The following is a 16750-nucleotide window of genomic DNA, read 5'->3' on the forward strand; positions in this document are numbered from 1 at the left end:
CCCATGCTCAAAGCTGATCATGATCCCTAATGATAACAAAACATTTTTGTTCCATATGTTTGCAAGAAATAAGACGCTTTGTGATGTGATTTGTTTATTTCAGATCAATGACTTTTACAATACCAGCACATCCTTTTAAAAAGCTACTAAAAGCTCTTTATTAGATCATTTAAAAGATGCACATAGCTTAATCACTTATGAATGGAAGGCACTAGTTGAATATTTGTCTGTGGCTTTACAATTTGGCTTTCCCATTTAATCTATTAGAGGCAGGAGGCAGTAGTGCTTTGTGAAATTCATTCATAAAACCTGTTTTCCCATATTTTTTCTCCTTTTTTTTTACAGTGACAAAAGTGTTTCACGTACAGTACTACCTAAATATAAAATAGATATATCAATTATAATACCATTTAAAAATAGATCATGTACAATTATTGTGTGGAAAAAAAAAATACAATTGTAAGACTTGTCAATATAAGCCTCTCATTGGAAGCATGCTGGACGTTTTGGTACAATTTCACTACAATTCTAATCAATACCAATCAGGATTTCAGCTTTAGCACTAGTAGCTTTTTATGTCTGTACAGCTTTAATATTTGAACTTCTGATATGTGTACATAGCTCAAAATTAAATACCCAATAATTGTCCCAGAATTTCCAGTTACACAGTCTGTTTACAAAAACAGCTTCACCTGAAGGCACACTTCATTCTCATTGTGCATTATTTCACACTAATGCTACCCCAAATACGACTTTTCAGCAAGTTAATATTCCCAAGTGTGTCGTCTGAGTTAACGCATCCAATGGTACAGAATTCACTTTCCATAAAACTTCTTGTTCAGCAGGAAGATCAGGAGGTTGACATTGACTTTGGCCTTGTCAAACATTTTCATCACAGCAACTCCTTCATACTGGAGCTGCAGAAGATCCTGGAAGTGAACAAAGGTGAAAAAAAGGGTGTCAATGGATGGATTATATTTGGAATTTCACAAAAGAGGATGCAAAGTATTATATTAACTTCCCGCTTTAAAAAAAAAAAAAATCCAGTCAGGAAAGTTTCTGTTGTGATTCTCAGATATATTTGACAGGAAATGACAAACATGCCAGTGGCACAGCTGGAACACATTTGGAGGGATTTACCTGGAAATGCAGTTGGACTTTTTCCATCTCAACTCCCATAAACTTGGCCTTTATCTCAAAGTCTCCGACTTCTTCACAGGGCGCAATGTCAAACATAATGTTTTTCAGTCTGGAAACAAGGCAAGAGCAAACATTATACAAACTGATATTCAAGGGGGGAATAATATCAGAGAAATGTCTTGTATAAACAAAACAGATGACAGTGGAGAGAATCTAAATATCAGGGAAGAACTAGACCGTATCTCTGTTTCAACTGCTTAACTCAGTCAGTCTCACAGATGAATGAGAAGATATCCGAACGACTCATGTCTTAGAGAATGCTATTTACAGGCAATTCAGCTTGTTAACTGAAACAGTACAGGCCATTGTACATGGCAATGAAAGATAATGTTCGAGCTCATCTTTAGATCCCTTCCCTCCATTTCCACTTTAATTCGTCAAGTCGCCTTATCAGTGCTACACATGCAAGGCTGGCTCTGCGCTTGGAAAGCTGCCACTGGCCTGGAGTAGAAAAACCAAAACAGGATGGATAACTGCTCGTAATGAGCTACCTTCCCTCCGGTCTCACACCCAAACCGCTGACCCAGCACTCCACTCACATCAAAGCCAGTAACTGAGGAGCTGCTACTTGTGCTATTCTGGGATGATAATCTCTTTGCAGTGTTCACACAGTGTGTCTGTGCTGGTGAAACTGATTCTGAATTAGCCAGATAATGAGTGTTATCTATGAGAGTGGGAATATCTAAGCACCTCGTTTTTAATTCAGGGTGTTTGTAGAACCATTCTGGATGCATTCTGATGCATGTTCATTTTTGATTTATTGATTCTAACATTAAGATTTGCTGCATCTTAAATTCACCACTGAGCTTTCAAACACATATTTAATGGTATGCCCATAAAACTCACTGCAGCGCACACACAGGGTCATTTAAAGTTTAAATGTTTTCAACTACTGCATGCCAGCAGTGGGCATGGCTGTTTTTTCCTCCATCATGCACAAAAGGCTAGTTTTATTATTAGAAAGAGAGCGTCAGTGTCTCTTGTGCCCAGCCTGCGAGTGCAGCACACACCATGAGTAACATCTTGAGATTACATGATACTACATTCAGCATGAAAGCAGCTTAACTAAACTATTTCACCTTTCTATCTTTAAATGATGCTCACTATTAATGTTAATGGGGCAGTCGTGGGCTGGAGGTTAGGGAACTGGCCCTGTGACCGGAAGGCCCTGTGACTATGCAGGCTGTGCTCTGTGCCACATCCACATGTTTTCCATATAAAAAAATGAGGTACTTTGCACTGTTACAGTAGAGCTGCGACTGACTTTACGTATACATGCTTGTGGTAAAGCATTACATTTCTATCATTTTAAAACTCATCTGAACATCGAGACACAAGCTATACGGAAAATACTGAGATGTTATGACACGTTTGGGAAACTCAACATTTTTTATACTTCGTCTGTTCCAGCTTCACAGTTATTTTTTTAAAGGCATTTCTGCTTAAAGCCTAACTCAGAGTATTAGCCTGATTGTTAAACAAAGCTTTGTTCTTAGGGTTAGGGTTAGGGGTTAGGGTTAGGGATAGGGTTAGGGGTTAGGGTTAGGGTTTTACTCATGAATTTTACTTGAATTGAATGAACTGAACTTACATGAAAAGTATGACTGCAAACATGCATGCATTAGGGATTTCCTGCATTTTGCTAGGCCAGAGTATCTTGCTTTATAGTCTCTGGTTGTGCAGGTGTATTTCAGTATATAAAACTCTGACATTTTGTGAATCAATTCCAAATCTTTTAAAGAGAGAATTGGGATGCATCTAAGAATCAACCATTTTTACCACCTTTAGTAATTAAAGTACTAGCTGGCCTGGTCTGAATCAAAGAAGAGTGGGAAATGGTTATATCCTACTATACCACAGCAGTTTATCAATATGCTTTGTTGCATTTGGTGAATGTCCACAAGAATTAAAAATCAGAATGAGAACAGGTGATTTTTACCTTGGTGAAAACCTGATGAAAAACTCTTGGCATAAATGCAGTGGGAATTTCTTTCCCCCAAAAAAGGCATATAAACTCACTGATTGGTCTGAAGTCCTTCAATCTCCAGAATGACTCCTTTCTCATGTAGCCTGGCAGCTGTGTACTTCAAGGACTGCTGCTTGGACTTCTTACTTCCCTTCTCTTCTCCTTTTTTGTCAAGTTTGATTGATCTGCGAGCATTCCTGTGAAGAATCGATGTTAAATGGCTGCCTTTTTAATATGAATGAATAATTGAAAATATTTAAATATCTATTGCCAGTGGCCGACTGCTGACTTAATGTACGCAATCAAATGGTGCCCACCTATGAGCATCAGGGCAAGCGCATGCTTCCTCTGAGGTATGTATTTAGGCCATTGCATCTTTTCAATTGGAGAAAGCCAACAGGATTTTCAACAGGAGAAACCAATTCAACTCTTTGCCCAATTGAGTGGAAGAAGTAACTAAGCTATCTTTCCAACTAGGACAGCAGAGCTAATTGTACTGTAAGCCACAGTTGGCATCATTAGGATTTGCACTCAGATTGCAAAAATGAGGTACAATCCTCAAAGCCAACTGCATTAGTCAGAAGCCCCAAAACCGACCAACTTCAAGGTGAAATCAAGTCACAATTTTGGCCACTCACTTTCTATTGAGGTTGTCAAGGCAGGTTTTGATGTAGGTGTCGTAATAGTTGATCTGGTCCTGGTAGAAAGCTGCCTTGGAGTTGAGAGCATTTAGAGTCTGCTGGAGCTTCACCAGTTCAGCTTTCCTCCTCTGCCTGTAGCGCCTCTGGTAGCGAATGTCCTGTCATTCAACACACAAAAATGGGCTCTAATAATTCCCAAGCTTAAACATACTCAAGGTATCAATAAGACCAAAGACTATTGCTTATAATTCACATGTAAAGGGCCAATATCATGTTTTAACAAGAGTTATGTAAACAAATGTCACCATTGTTAAAGTTTCAAAATACATCCATTCATATAAGGAAACTACGCTCATGAACTGCATTCACGGCTCATTTTGATTTCATTATTTTTCTTGTACATATTTTCACTGTTGGAAAAGGTGAAAGATTTTTTCCAAGTAATTTTTGTTAAATATTTTCTTACTGCTTCGAAAATTTTAACACAAAGATTAGTTTGAGGATTTAAACTATGCAAAAAAGTAAAAAATGGAAAACAAATAGAGACACAACAGGCCTCGTTCACCAATATCTTCCTAAGTTTTTTCTTCAATGTGCTCTTGAGAAGGGTCCTAAGAAAAAGTCTACGTCAGATTCATGGCGTGTTCTTAAACTGCTGAAGTGTTTGCGTCTCTGTGCTTTAGAGTGTGTGTAGATTCTGTTCTTACCTAAGAACAAATAATAATAACAGTAAAAAACATTGGTGAATGTCAGAATCTTCATAAAACTGAATAGGTGTTTCTTCTTAAGAGCGGTTGGTGAATAAGCCCCAATGTTTTTGCTGACAGTGACGATATTTCCACCTATTCAGAAGTTTAGTCCCGCCCACTCTCGGCAAAGTTATAAGGAGTTTTTCAGCCCACACTACTTTTTTAACAAGGCACAGTACAGGACAGCCAGTCAAACTTCCTGATTAAATTCTAAGGGATATAGAGAAGTTGGAAAATGTATATGTAAAACATAATTATGCTCAAATGTTACGTGGAGAAAAAAAAAAGAAAAATGTATGATACTGCCCTGTTAACAATTTCATGTATCCAAGAGGAGAAAGAGCCAAAACAGATAAAGACCATGGCATTTAATTTTAATTTATTTCTTATTAAACAATCCACAAAAATTAAAGACCAGAATGAGAACATGAATGCTGCCAGGACTTGTCCAATTAGAATCAAGAATTCAACAATGCCACTGTATAAAGTAGTTTTATACTGTGAGTGTAGTATTGACTTACCTTGGAGATGTCGTTGATGAGCTCCTGGTATTTGCTGCTAGAGCTGACCAGTCCAGCCTGTTCCAGCGTGCGCAGGTTCCTGAGGATCTTGCGCTTCTTCTGCTCCAGAGGCAACTGCCGGTCTTCTAGCACAGCCTGACTGCTCTTCAGACCCTCTGGTGCTGTAGCGTCCTGTGCTGCCCGCCGCTCCACCAGCTTAGCATGTTCCGATTCCTGTGTTTGAATAAAACATGCTTTGCTTTTCTGTACTTCATTTAAATTTTATGAAAATAATGGCCAAACTTTTACAGTTGTGTACAAAATTGAAACCAAGTTAAAATGACACGTTCTCTACAGGCAGCAAACTTAAGTATGCCATTTTTATGCAAATTTCAAATGCAATGAATGTATGTGCATAACTACAAATAATACTAGACTAAATAGTGAGATGGAACATTAGTGTGCTGTTTAGTCCATCTTGCTAAACATGTGCTTCTGTGTAGTGTTGTTAAGTCTGCTTTGACGCTTGCTGTCTGAGGGTTTTGTAGTTCGCCCTCACTTCCCTAACTGATTTGACATTGCCTTCAGTATGGCAATCCTTCCCTTTAATTGTGCAAAAGGAAGCAGAGTGAACAGGCCGAGGGAGTTGGGGCCTGAGACCAAATGCAAAATAATAAAAAAGGACATTAACCCCATCCCATTTGGCTACTGTTACTCTGGCAAGCTTCTGAGCTTGGTATGTCAATTGTTTTCAGTGGCCAGGGTAATCCATGACACAAAATCTAATGAGTTTACAAGAAAGACTTTTCCTTTAATTCATCTAATTCATCCACATACCATTTCTTATGCAATGAGGTCTGCCACAGTGTTTAATTCCGATCCTTTGATCCTTTTAGTTTACAAAAAATTACAAAAGTTTGAGTATGTGATATATAAATTCTGCATGCACTCCTGTGACATTTAGGACTACACAGTCAATATGTAGGACTATGGGTACGTTTATACAGCAGATAAAAGAGGCCCAAATCTGATTTTCTCACTAAATCCAATTTTTTTGTCTGGCTGTTCACATTATCTTTAAAATGCGATCTGTATGCATCATTAGAGTGAACAGATCGCATTCCTAAACTGACCCGCATGCGCAAAAGGACAAAGCTTCACGTGACTCATCCAGACATACACAATCATGACTATGAACGAATGCCAGTCGCTGCCAGAGCTTCACCAGCATCACAAGAGCCATCATGATATTTGCCAGAATGTTTGTCAAATGTTATTCGGACACGGTCACTTTATTATATATTATATATTATTATTATCCTCTGATTTTTGCTTTCAGGAAAAAGACCAGATTTGGGCCACTTTTACCTGCTGTGTGAACAAAGCCTAAGGTTACGTTTACAGGTTACGCCCAAATCTGATTTTCTTGCCAAATCGATTTTTTGTTTGCTTGTTCATGCTGTCTTTTAAATGTGATCTGTATGTGACACCAGTCTGAACAGATCAACTCCCAAACCGAACCGCATGCGTGAAAGAACAATGCTTCACATGGCTTGTCCAGAGATAAACAATCATGACGACTAGCGAAACGAATGCCACTGTTTTTGCTGTTCACACAGCCACACAAATGACAAATCTGTGTCACATATGAGGGAAAATTGGATTTGGGCCACTTTTACCTGCTGTGTAAATGTAGCCTTAGTTTCTTAAGCTGGACAGAGATGGTCAGAGAACAAATGGTCCGCCCACCAAGATATTTTATCCAACCAACAACGAGCAGGATATGATATGGTCTAAACCAGGTGTGCCTAGTATTGGTCGTGGAGACCTGCCACCCTAGACAGTTCAGATGAAAACACACCAAGGACTAATATCTTAGATGCCACTGAAGACTCATTACCTGGATGAAGTGAGTTCAATTAGAGTGCAAGGTTTATCTCCAGGATCAGGATTGGGCACCCCTGGTAAATACCAATATATGACTATAGTATCAAACCATTGTACAGAGTAAAATCATAAAAAAATCTTTGTGAAAAATAATCCAGGTATTTGTAATGGCGCAAATAAAATAAAATGCTCAGAATTATTATGTACAAATATAGAAGGGTGGGATGTTTTTTGCAAATATTCACTCATTTTGAATTCCTGCAACACGTTCCAAAGAAGTTGGGACAGAGGCAACAAAAGACTGGGAAAGTTGAGGAATGCTCAAAAAACACCTATTTGGAACATTCCACAGGTGAACAGGTTAATTGGAAACAGGTGAGTGTCTTGATTGGGTATAAGGGGAGCATCCCTGAAAGGCTCAGTCATTCACAAGCAAGGATGCGGCGAGGTTCATCACTTTGTGAACAACTGCATGAGCAAATGGTCCAACAGTTTAAGAATGTTTCTCAATATGCAATTGCAAGGAATTTAGGGATTTCATCATCTACAGTCCATCATATCATCAAGATTCAGAGAACCTTCAGTGACCTTCGATCCCTCAGGCGGCACTGCATTAAAAACCCACATCATTCTGTAACGGATATTACCACATGGGCTCAGGAACACTTCAGAAAACCACTGTCAGTGAACACAGTTCGTCGCTCCATCTACAAGTGCAAGTTATCAGTTATCGGCACAAAGCTCAAAAGCCAGCATCTCTGATGGTATGGGGGTGTGTTAGTGCCCATGACATGGGTAACTTGCACATCTGTGAAGGCACCATTAAAGCTGAAAGGTACATACAGGTTTTGGAGCAACATATGCTGCCATCCAAGCCACGTCTTTTTCAGGGACGTCCTGCTTATTTCAGCAAGACAACACCAAGCCACATTCTGCACGTTACAACAGCGTGGCTTCATAGTAAAAGAGTGCGGGTACTAGACTGGCCTTCCTGCAGTCCAGACCTTACTCCCATTGAAAACGTGTGGCACATTATGAAGCGCAAAATACGACAACGGAGACGCCGGACTGTTGATCAACTGAAGTTGTACATCAAGCAAGAATGGGAAAGAATTCCACCTACAAAGCTTCAACAATTAAGTGTCCTCAGTTCCCAAACGCTTATTGAGTGTTGTTAAAAGGAAAGGTGATGTAACACAGTGGTAAACATGCTCCTGTCCCAACTTCTTTGGAACGTGTTACAGGCATCAAATTCAAAATAAGTGAATATTTGCAAAAATCAAGTTTCTGTTTGAACATTAAATATCTTGTCTTTGTAGTGTATTCAATTGAATATAGGTTGAAAAGGATTTGCAAATCATCGTATTCTGTTTTTATTTATGTTTTACACAACGTCCCAACTTCATTGGAATTGGGGTTGTAGAACAACTGCATGTTTCATTACAAAGACAGCATAATTATTCCTGTTAAACTGGTTTTAGTGCAGAATTGTACACTTAGTTTTTTTTAGTAATTTTTAAATGCAGCTGTTTTGCTGCCACATTTCATCTGTTCCTACTTGTCAAGCTTTAGAAAAACTAAATATCATGATGCATGTCATTCTGGTCTCACAGGCCTGGTGTCATTCTCATTTGTAGATGCCCAGTCTACTCACTATTTGATGCATTTTTGTCTTCCTACTCTGTGGGTATATAAACATTCCAGGATAAATAGCTTAGATAAATATTCCAAGCATTACCTGCAGGGAAGTAGCTGGAGTCTCCAGGATATCAGTCAGTGTTTCTCCTGGCTGGATTCTCACCACATCTACTACTAGCTTCTTCGTCCTTTAGCGTGACAGGCAAAGACAGAATAGAGAATACAGCTGCCAGGCTTAATACGTCATTACAAATGGTTGCACATTTCTCACAGTCTTGAACAACAGCAGGGTTCTGACACATTTCACACTAGCACTTATAGCTATGGCTAACCATGTTTGACTGTTACGTAGCACATGATCAATTAGTGGTTAGAATTAAACTGTAAATATTTAACTGAGACTGAATTACACGTGTGGTTAAGAACAGTGTACAAGGCTGCCTGTGGTATCATGAGGATTGTGATAAAGTATTTAGTGTCCTACAAGCAGAGAATGGCACATTTATTCAAACAATAAAGACTCAACTGCCTGTGTTCTTGAACAAATGAGAATAATAAGTGTAGCAGAATTTCAAAGCCCTGAATGCTAATATGAACATTTCAGTAGTATATGCAAAGGTGTTAACTCATGTGGTTTACCCATATGTTTCCACAGTTTTGGAGGTATATGGCCAAATATGGCTGGGATTTGGGAAATCTAGCCTAAAGCCTCAGTCACATTACTCTTTAGCAGTTTGCACTGCCTTGCAAAATGAGCATGACTGAAGCTGTCGGTCCATGTCGGTGCAGTTAGCAAGCTGGATAAGCTAAGCCTTAACAGTCACGACACCTAAGTGAACATAATTATATCAGGTTATTATGAGCACTTTATTGAGAACACCTTTTCACCTACTCGTTCATGAAATGATTTAATCAGCCGTGTTGCAGGCGTGCATATGGGGGCAGTCATGGGCTGGAGGTTAGGGAACCAGCCTTGTGACCGGAAGGTCGCTGGTTCGATCCCCAGAGCCAACAGCACATGACTGAGGTGTCCTTGAGCAAGACACCTATGAAATTTCCCTGCTGTGGGACTAATAAGGGTCACTTAATCTTAATAAACTCATGCAGATATGAGTCAGCAGCTTCAGGTAATGTTCACATCAACCATCAGAATTGGGAAAAAATGTGATCTTCATGATTTGACCGTAGCGCCGCCAGATGGGTTGTTTTGAGTATTTCTATAACTGCTGACTTCCTGTGATTTCACACACAACACTCTCTAGAGTTTAATATATATATATTTTTAAATATATATATTAAAAAAAAAAATTATGCATATATATATATATATATATATATATATATATATATATATATATATATATTTATGCATATATATATATATATATATATATATATATATATATATATATATATATATATATAAAATATGCATAAAAAAACATCTAGTGAGCAGCAGTTCTGCAGAGAGAAATGCCTCACTGATGAGAGAGGTCAACAGAGAATGGCTAGGAATTGAGGATTTGAGGCTGTTTTGAGAGCAAATGGAAGCCCTACTCAGTATTCATATAGTGCTCCTAAAACAGTAAAACCATAAAAGTAAAGATACTAATACATTTCTCCTGACTGACTGTGGCATGGTGCAACCACCCTTTCATGTGTTTATTTATAGCCAGTGGGGAAGAAATGGTAAAAGGTTTATTAACGGGTCCAGAGGTTAGATGCTGTAACCTGAAGTCACTCATCGTGTATTGAAATTAATGTAATTTTGGTCAAAAAAATTTACTGGTAATCACAAGTGTGACTGGGTCTTAATACAGTTTTCCTCATAAACTGTATTAAATTAAATCTGCCTTCTCAGATTTTTCACTTTCTGTTTTATTAGACTTACTGGCCTAAAAAGTAATCTGATCAGATTGCGCATGGTGGAATGGGAGCATAGGAATACAAACATAAGTGCAATTATTTTGTCTTGTACACAGACAAAACAGACAGCCTCCTGATAAATGAGCAAAGACATCAGAGTGTCACTCAGCAGAATTTTAAAAAGGACTGTGCTGTAATATCAAATTGTCCTTTGTGGGATTAGAGTTCAGTTTCCAGTTTCGTAGGGGGAAAAAAAAATTACCATGTGTGGATTGTAGTTTACATAAACATGCATGCATTTGCCACTTGAACACAAACTAACCTATCTCTGTTCTCTTCCAGCCTTTAATTGTTAGTAAATGTGTTTAACTGCGTGAGACTGTTTAGCTGTTTAACTGTCGTCACTTAAAGTAAAAGTACATTTCTGATGCAGAAACTAGAATGATTACTATGATTACCCAAGGAATTTATTACAGTAAAAAAAAAAAACTAGATAAAGTGTTGTTAATTATTCTAATGCTACCAGAGTTCTATATAGGTGTCAGTGAATTTAAACAGCTTGGTAGCTGTGAATCTGTTTCTTGTGTATGTGACCTCAAGCACAAATGTTCTGTCTTTCTGTTACAGTAACTCAAATACTCAAATATGTGAAACTTTGGTTGTGTGAGGGGAGGAAACGGAGCAGCATGTTAGCACTCAGACAATGAGCTCTGACGCCACACCGCTTGCTCCGTCTGCAGTAGAGGGGAATAGAGCCTGACTCACGCTTCCTGCTTCCTCCCCAGAGAGCCTAAGCCCTCTGAAAAAAAAACACTGTAATGACCAGAGAGAGGGACACACAGCTGGCTTTGAACCCCTAACCGTATGGGATAAGTGGGATGGGTGATAATCAGGTCAAAGGGAAATTTTTTGACCAGTTTATGCCAGTTGAATTTGTTTAAAAAAAAAACTTTACACATCAGTTCCTTATCCTTATAACTACATAGCTTAAATAGTTTTGTATGGATTTCATACTTTCATAATAATGAACTAATTCTGTCACTAATGCATAGTAATTACTAAATAATAAGGATGTAATTAACCTCAATGTCAAAACATATTACAGTCTCATATCCAAAAAGTCCATCAGAGCCTTTATACCTTATGCTGCCTCATAATTCGCCAGGCGTCAAAAGATAAGACATTTCCTTCCTAACGGCAAGCGATGACGTGCACGTTGATAGCACCATAAGACGGATATGTGGTATAATTTCTAGGAGCTGTGCTAATTTAATGCCAAAAAGGGACAGTCTCAACAGCAGAAGAGATAACACCCTACGCACCATTTCCCACTGTGGCGTGGGAGAGATAGTGGAATAGGAAATTCAGACTGCCTATAAATGACAGTAAACATGAAAATATACTCTGACAGACATATTGTCTTTGTTGGAACAAAACTTTGCATCTCCATGTTTGTCATTTTTATTGTTAAAAATGCTAGCTCCTGTCAAAATTTCATGATGAACTGACCAATAGAAACATCCCAAAATTACTTCTAATAAAACCTTGTTAATTTATATTAATTATAATTATATATTGTCCACTTATATTAATTATTAATGATTTTCCTTCTCCCAAAAACTTTTTTTTGGAAATACAATCTTTTGTTCCAATAGCGACAATATATGTGAACCTTATAGTCATAATCAAAGTAATGTATTTTTCTGGACACATGAAACCACATTTAACTGATAGAAATGACGACGCCACTTTAGTCACTGCCATTATGAAACTGCAGTCTGCAAAGCCAGTATGATATCACTTACTTCATCATCAGCCCCTTCATATCCATGTCATCACCATCCATCAGCTCAAACTTGTTAGTAAGCGTGAGGGAGACCTCCGTTTTGGCCAACTGACTCATGGTGTTTTCCTTGTTGGGGTCATTTGGATCGACAGTGCCTTCACCTGCATACAGGAATAAGTCTGTTGGTCTGCTCAACTATTGCTTCACCACTGTGCTCTAGACAAATTCCTTTGAGATCCCTCATGAGCTTAACACAAATCTACTTGAATCGTCACCAGAGCCACCTTTGGACATTTGAAAACAGCTGTAGCAGATCTATTTTACCAAGCAATGACTCCATGTCAGGAACATCACCCAGGTCCTCCAGAAGCTCATGCAGAAGATCACTGTGATCTGGAGCTATGGCCTCTTTATGCTCCAGTACAAGCTGTCAGACAAACATGAACAAGACATATAAGATATGTTACATAATGGCTGCCCAAACATACCTACTAAATCTGGTAATTAACTGCTGAAAAAGCTGTAGAAATGCCAGCTCCTTTCTCAAACACTTCTATGAACACACTTCATGAACCTTTATCCATAGTAGAAGCTTACTCTTTTCTAGGGCTGTGGTGTTTTTCATTTTCATTATGCAGCAAGAAATCTCCTGTACTAGCAATGAACCCTCTGGCTAGCATTAACCTTAACCCCCTGAGCCAGCAGTGCCACAACTACCTCAACATGGTGGTGTCACCAACAGTGCCATATATTATGTGTACAGCATGTTCTTTTTCATTGTTTTCCAAAAGTGATTAAAAACAGATTGAGGACAGCATGTGCCGAAAGCCTGTTATCTCTGTTAGCAGTGGGGAAGAGGATGGAGGAGAGCCAACACAAAGCCGAGGTTTCAGCACTTCACAGAGTCCTGCTGAGATGCCAGGCCATACCGCCAAACATTCCCCTTAGCTTAAAAACACCTACAGGAGGGAGAAGGAAGGGGCTCTTTCTGACCTATATCATAAATCACCAGTGCTGGTCATCTACACCTACGTGCAGATGGACAGCAACAACATGGAGGCTCTCTAAACTTGTGTTCTAACTTGGCCAAGTTATTAAGTCTTTTAAGTTTTCATACTTGCCTTGAAAAAATAGCAAAAAAATCTAATTTACAGAATTTTCCCCTACCCTAAATTTATTTCAACAGCCAAGACTTTAGCGTCTGAATTTAGCTTCTTTCGTTTTGCACTATACTTGTAAGGCTAGCTTGCTGTTATCTATAAGACTGAACAAAATTGCAGACAAAAGGACAGCAATGATACCTTATAGCTGCATGACTGTTGCTACTGTTTTTAGCTGTGTGACATACGTTTGTCCTTTTTTAGATAACAGTACATTATAGTATCAGTAACCACATAAGCAAATCTATTTTAAGTTCTCAACAACTCAACACAGCTGGTTGAGGCATGCAGCTTGCATGATGCTAACTGTCAATAAACTTTTATTATTTGTTAGCTACGTTAGCCTTAAAACTTCAGTGAAAAACTAAAGAAGCAACAAGGTTCTAAGAATGTCTTTCTCCAAGCTGGAAAGGGTAATCACAGCTGTATCCTGTGCTTGCAAAAAACATTTAATTACTATAGATTCACTGTCTCTATCTGAGAGCGATACTTTTTGCAGTGTAAAGGTCTTGGCTTTGGTTGTGTTTGGTTGCTAAGGCGGCTGATGTGCTTAGCATGCGGAGGAGAAGTGTTCACTGTTTCCAAGACATCAGGGTGTTGTTATCCAGTCTGCCTTCCAGTCTGGATGATGAAAATGCAGCACTCTGTAACTCCTGGGACAAAGCGAAAGAGCCTTTTCAGACTCCTTGTTGTTCAGCTGCCTAACAGTGTTTTCCCATTAGCAGCACTCTTGATGTCATTTATTCCCATTTAACAGAATATCATGATGTGGCCTAATAACATAATTACTCTTTCATGTGATATTTACTTGAAATGCCTTGTACTGCTCTTTAAAAATGACATTTGCAATGCAGTGTAAAGTCTAATAAAGTAGTCCATGTTAGATACCGACATGTACAGCTAAAAACAGTACAGACATCCATATGGAAGCTTGTACTTTCATTATAGATAACATTTTTCATACATACGTAACTATGTCAAAAACTACATTTACTTAAACATTACTTAAGCATGCAATTTGCACAGTGCTCTAACTGATGCACATCTATTATATGTTAGCTAAATAAACACTATGACCCAGGGCAAAACTAAAAGGCAAGCTTCTGACAACAAACATGTCTTGCTGGATCAGCAGCTATTGAAGTAAGGGCAAAAAGTGTAAATTTGCTTTTTTGCCAAACTATCACTTTAACTGCCATTACTGAACTAAGTTCTGAGTGCAAGTGAAAGGTAACCGAAATATGATGGTTTTGTAGTATAACAGTGGGCTTTGGTTGTGCTTGGCTGAAGGTGACCAACACATGGACATAGCACCAAGTGTATGTGAAACAGGCTTAGCAAGGCATGCAGTAAATGGTTGTACAGGTGAATTAAAGAATTAGGCACCAAAAGCGGTGCTGGCAGGTTTATGCCTCACTAGCTAGACAGAAAACAAGCTTAGGACATTAAGCCACCTCTTCACACACACAGCCGGTTTATCAAAACCTGATGGGGGAAGAGTGTCTGTCAGCTTTCTGCTGCATACTGACTAATACTGAGTCATGGAGCTGCATAAAGGCTTCAGCTCAATATTGCTGACAAATTACATGGCAATGACTCACTCTCCTTTGACATTCTGTGTGAAACACTCATATTAAGAATGAAACAACGATCATTTACTTGTCCATAGAAATGCACACTGCGACAAGTGCCGCACAGCAACTGGCTGATTGGTCTTACTGAGTGAGTGTTGATGATCTCCTCAATGGAGATGTAGATGACAGGTTTGCTGAGCGTCACCATGTCGGAGTACTCATCCACGTTAAATTTCTCTTCAGGAGCCGGGACATCACATGCAGACTGTAGAAATACCCTAGAAATATCAGCATTCATATTATAGTTTGGGTTTGTTGATTAAGCAGAAATCATACCATAGCAAAGACGTTACAGCCCTTGATACAAATAACTCACAGCACATAAACACTTACTTTATTAGGTACACCTGCCTTGCATATGTACTCATTATCCATTGTGCACTTGTAACATTACTGTAACCCTTTTTGGTGCTATGTGATTTTTGGCATGTTTGGGGAAAGACAGGTTGTGCGTATGATCACAAGAACACTTCACATGGAATTGGGAGCATCTTGATATGGTGCTGCAAACTGCTTTGGTGCTTTGCACATCAACAAGTACCAGGGCATATCTGAGGAGGATTTAATTGCATCGGGCTAAAAACTGAATCTGGGGAGAGGATGGATGATTGCAAGTCAATCAGACAGAAACTTGGAAACCGAAAATGGTCTGCAAAACTGACTCACAGTTCTGCAAAAAGCCAATAACTTCCAACTGCAGATGTCTCAAAGCTGTTTTTACTACCAACGGCTTTGCAAGAAAGTGCTAATGTTATCCATTTGTAGTGTCTGAACACTTTGCACTGGAGTTATATTGAATAACAAAAACAAAAATAACAAAAACAAAAGTACTTTTTTCTCCTTGTTGTGTCTTCAGTATGAATTGAGGGAGAGGCAAAAGAGAAACTTCCAAGTGCAGGGGATTTCCAGTAAGTATGACTCACAAGGAGGAGTATGAGCAGTGAGAGAATTGAGTGAGGAGTGTGTCCTGTGGGAACCCCACACACTCCACACACACCCTCTCCTCTCTGCTGATGCCGAACTTTAACACAAAAGCAATTCCTCTCCTTTCACCTCTTCCACTTTCCACTTCTGATGAACCTGTGCTGACCAAAGGGTCACTAGCACTGTGGATTGACGCCCCACCTTTTCTTAGCTTAATTACACTTTCAGTAACAGCACAATGTTCAATCTTTTTTCCCACATCTTCTGCTCCTGTATCTCCGCAGTGACAACACTACACATCACAATCATGACAGTTTTAAAATGAGCTGTTTTATACATGTTTTGTACAGCTTAGTTTCCATATATGGACTGGGAAGTGAACACTTGTATTTTTGGCCCCTCCCAGTCTCCCCCATGTGCTTTTGGTTTACTTTTGATCTTCCATTTGCGTTTGTTTTGGTTATCAGTCCTGCCCCCTTGTTTTCTTAACTTCTTAACTTTCTGATTCGTTTCACCTGTTTCCCACCTGTCCCTTGTCATTCTTGTGATTATTTAAGCCCTGTGTTTGCCCCTAGTTTTCGTTGGTCTTTGTTTGATCGTGCTGATTGTTTGAAGTTAGATGTTCTGATTGTTTGTTGGTGTTGTTTGATTAGTGTTTCTTTCGTCATGTCTGAACCTCAATCTCTCCGTGTTAGTTCACTGAACCTGGACTGTCATGACCACAACCCTGAATTTGCCCTCAATAAGTCACTTATCTCAGCATATGCGTCCGCCTCATCACTCCACGTTACACAAGCAA

The 16750-nt window shown here is 38.9% G+C and overlaps 1 protein-coding gene across 1 annotated transcript in view; it reads right to left on the reverse strand.

Annotated features, from left to right (window-relative positions):
* Nucleotides 1-77: 77 nt before the first annotated feature.
* Nucleotides 78-16750, reverse strand: part of iqgap2 (IQ motif containing GTPase activating protein 2) — an 87035-nt gene continuing 70362 nt past the window's right edge. The window contains exons 30-38 of the mRNA XM_017695563.2: nucleotides 15113-15245; nucleotides 12558-12660; nucleotides 12253-12394; nucleotides 8682-8769; nucleotides 5078-5290; nucleotides 3805-3965; nucleotides 3220-3363; nucleotides 1141-1249; nucleotides 78-929 (exon numbers count right to left, since the gene is read on the reverse strand). Coding sequence (XP_017551052.1) covers nucleotides 816-929; nucleotides 1141-1249; nucleotides 3220-3363; nucleotides 3805-3965; nucleotides 5078-5290; nucleotides 8682-8769; nucleotides 12253-12394; nucleotides 12558-12660; nucleotides 15113-15245 — 1207 coding nt within the window. The 3' untranslated portion in view covers nucleotides 78-815. The remainder of the gene's footprint in view (nucleotides 930-1140; nucleotides 1250-3219; nucleotides 3364-3804; nucleotides 3966-5077; nucleotides 5291-8681; nucleotides 8770-12252; nucleotides 12395-12557; nucleotides 12661-15112; nucleotides 15246-16750) is intronic.

Source organism: Pygocentrus nattereri, chromosome 20, assembly GCF_015220715.1.
Source record: "Pygocentrus nattereri isolate fPygNat1 chromosome 20, fPygNat1.pri, whole genome shotgun sequence".
Classification (NCBI taxonomy): domain Eukaryota; kingdom Metazoa; phylum Chordata; class Actinopteri; order Characiformes; family Serrasalmidae; genus Pygocentrus; species Pygocentrus nattereri.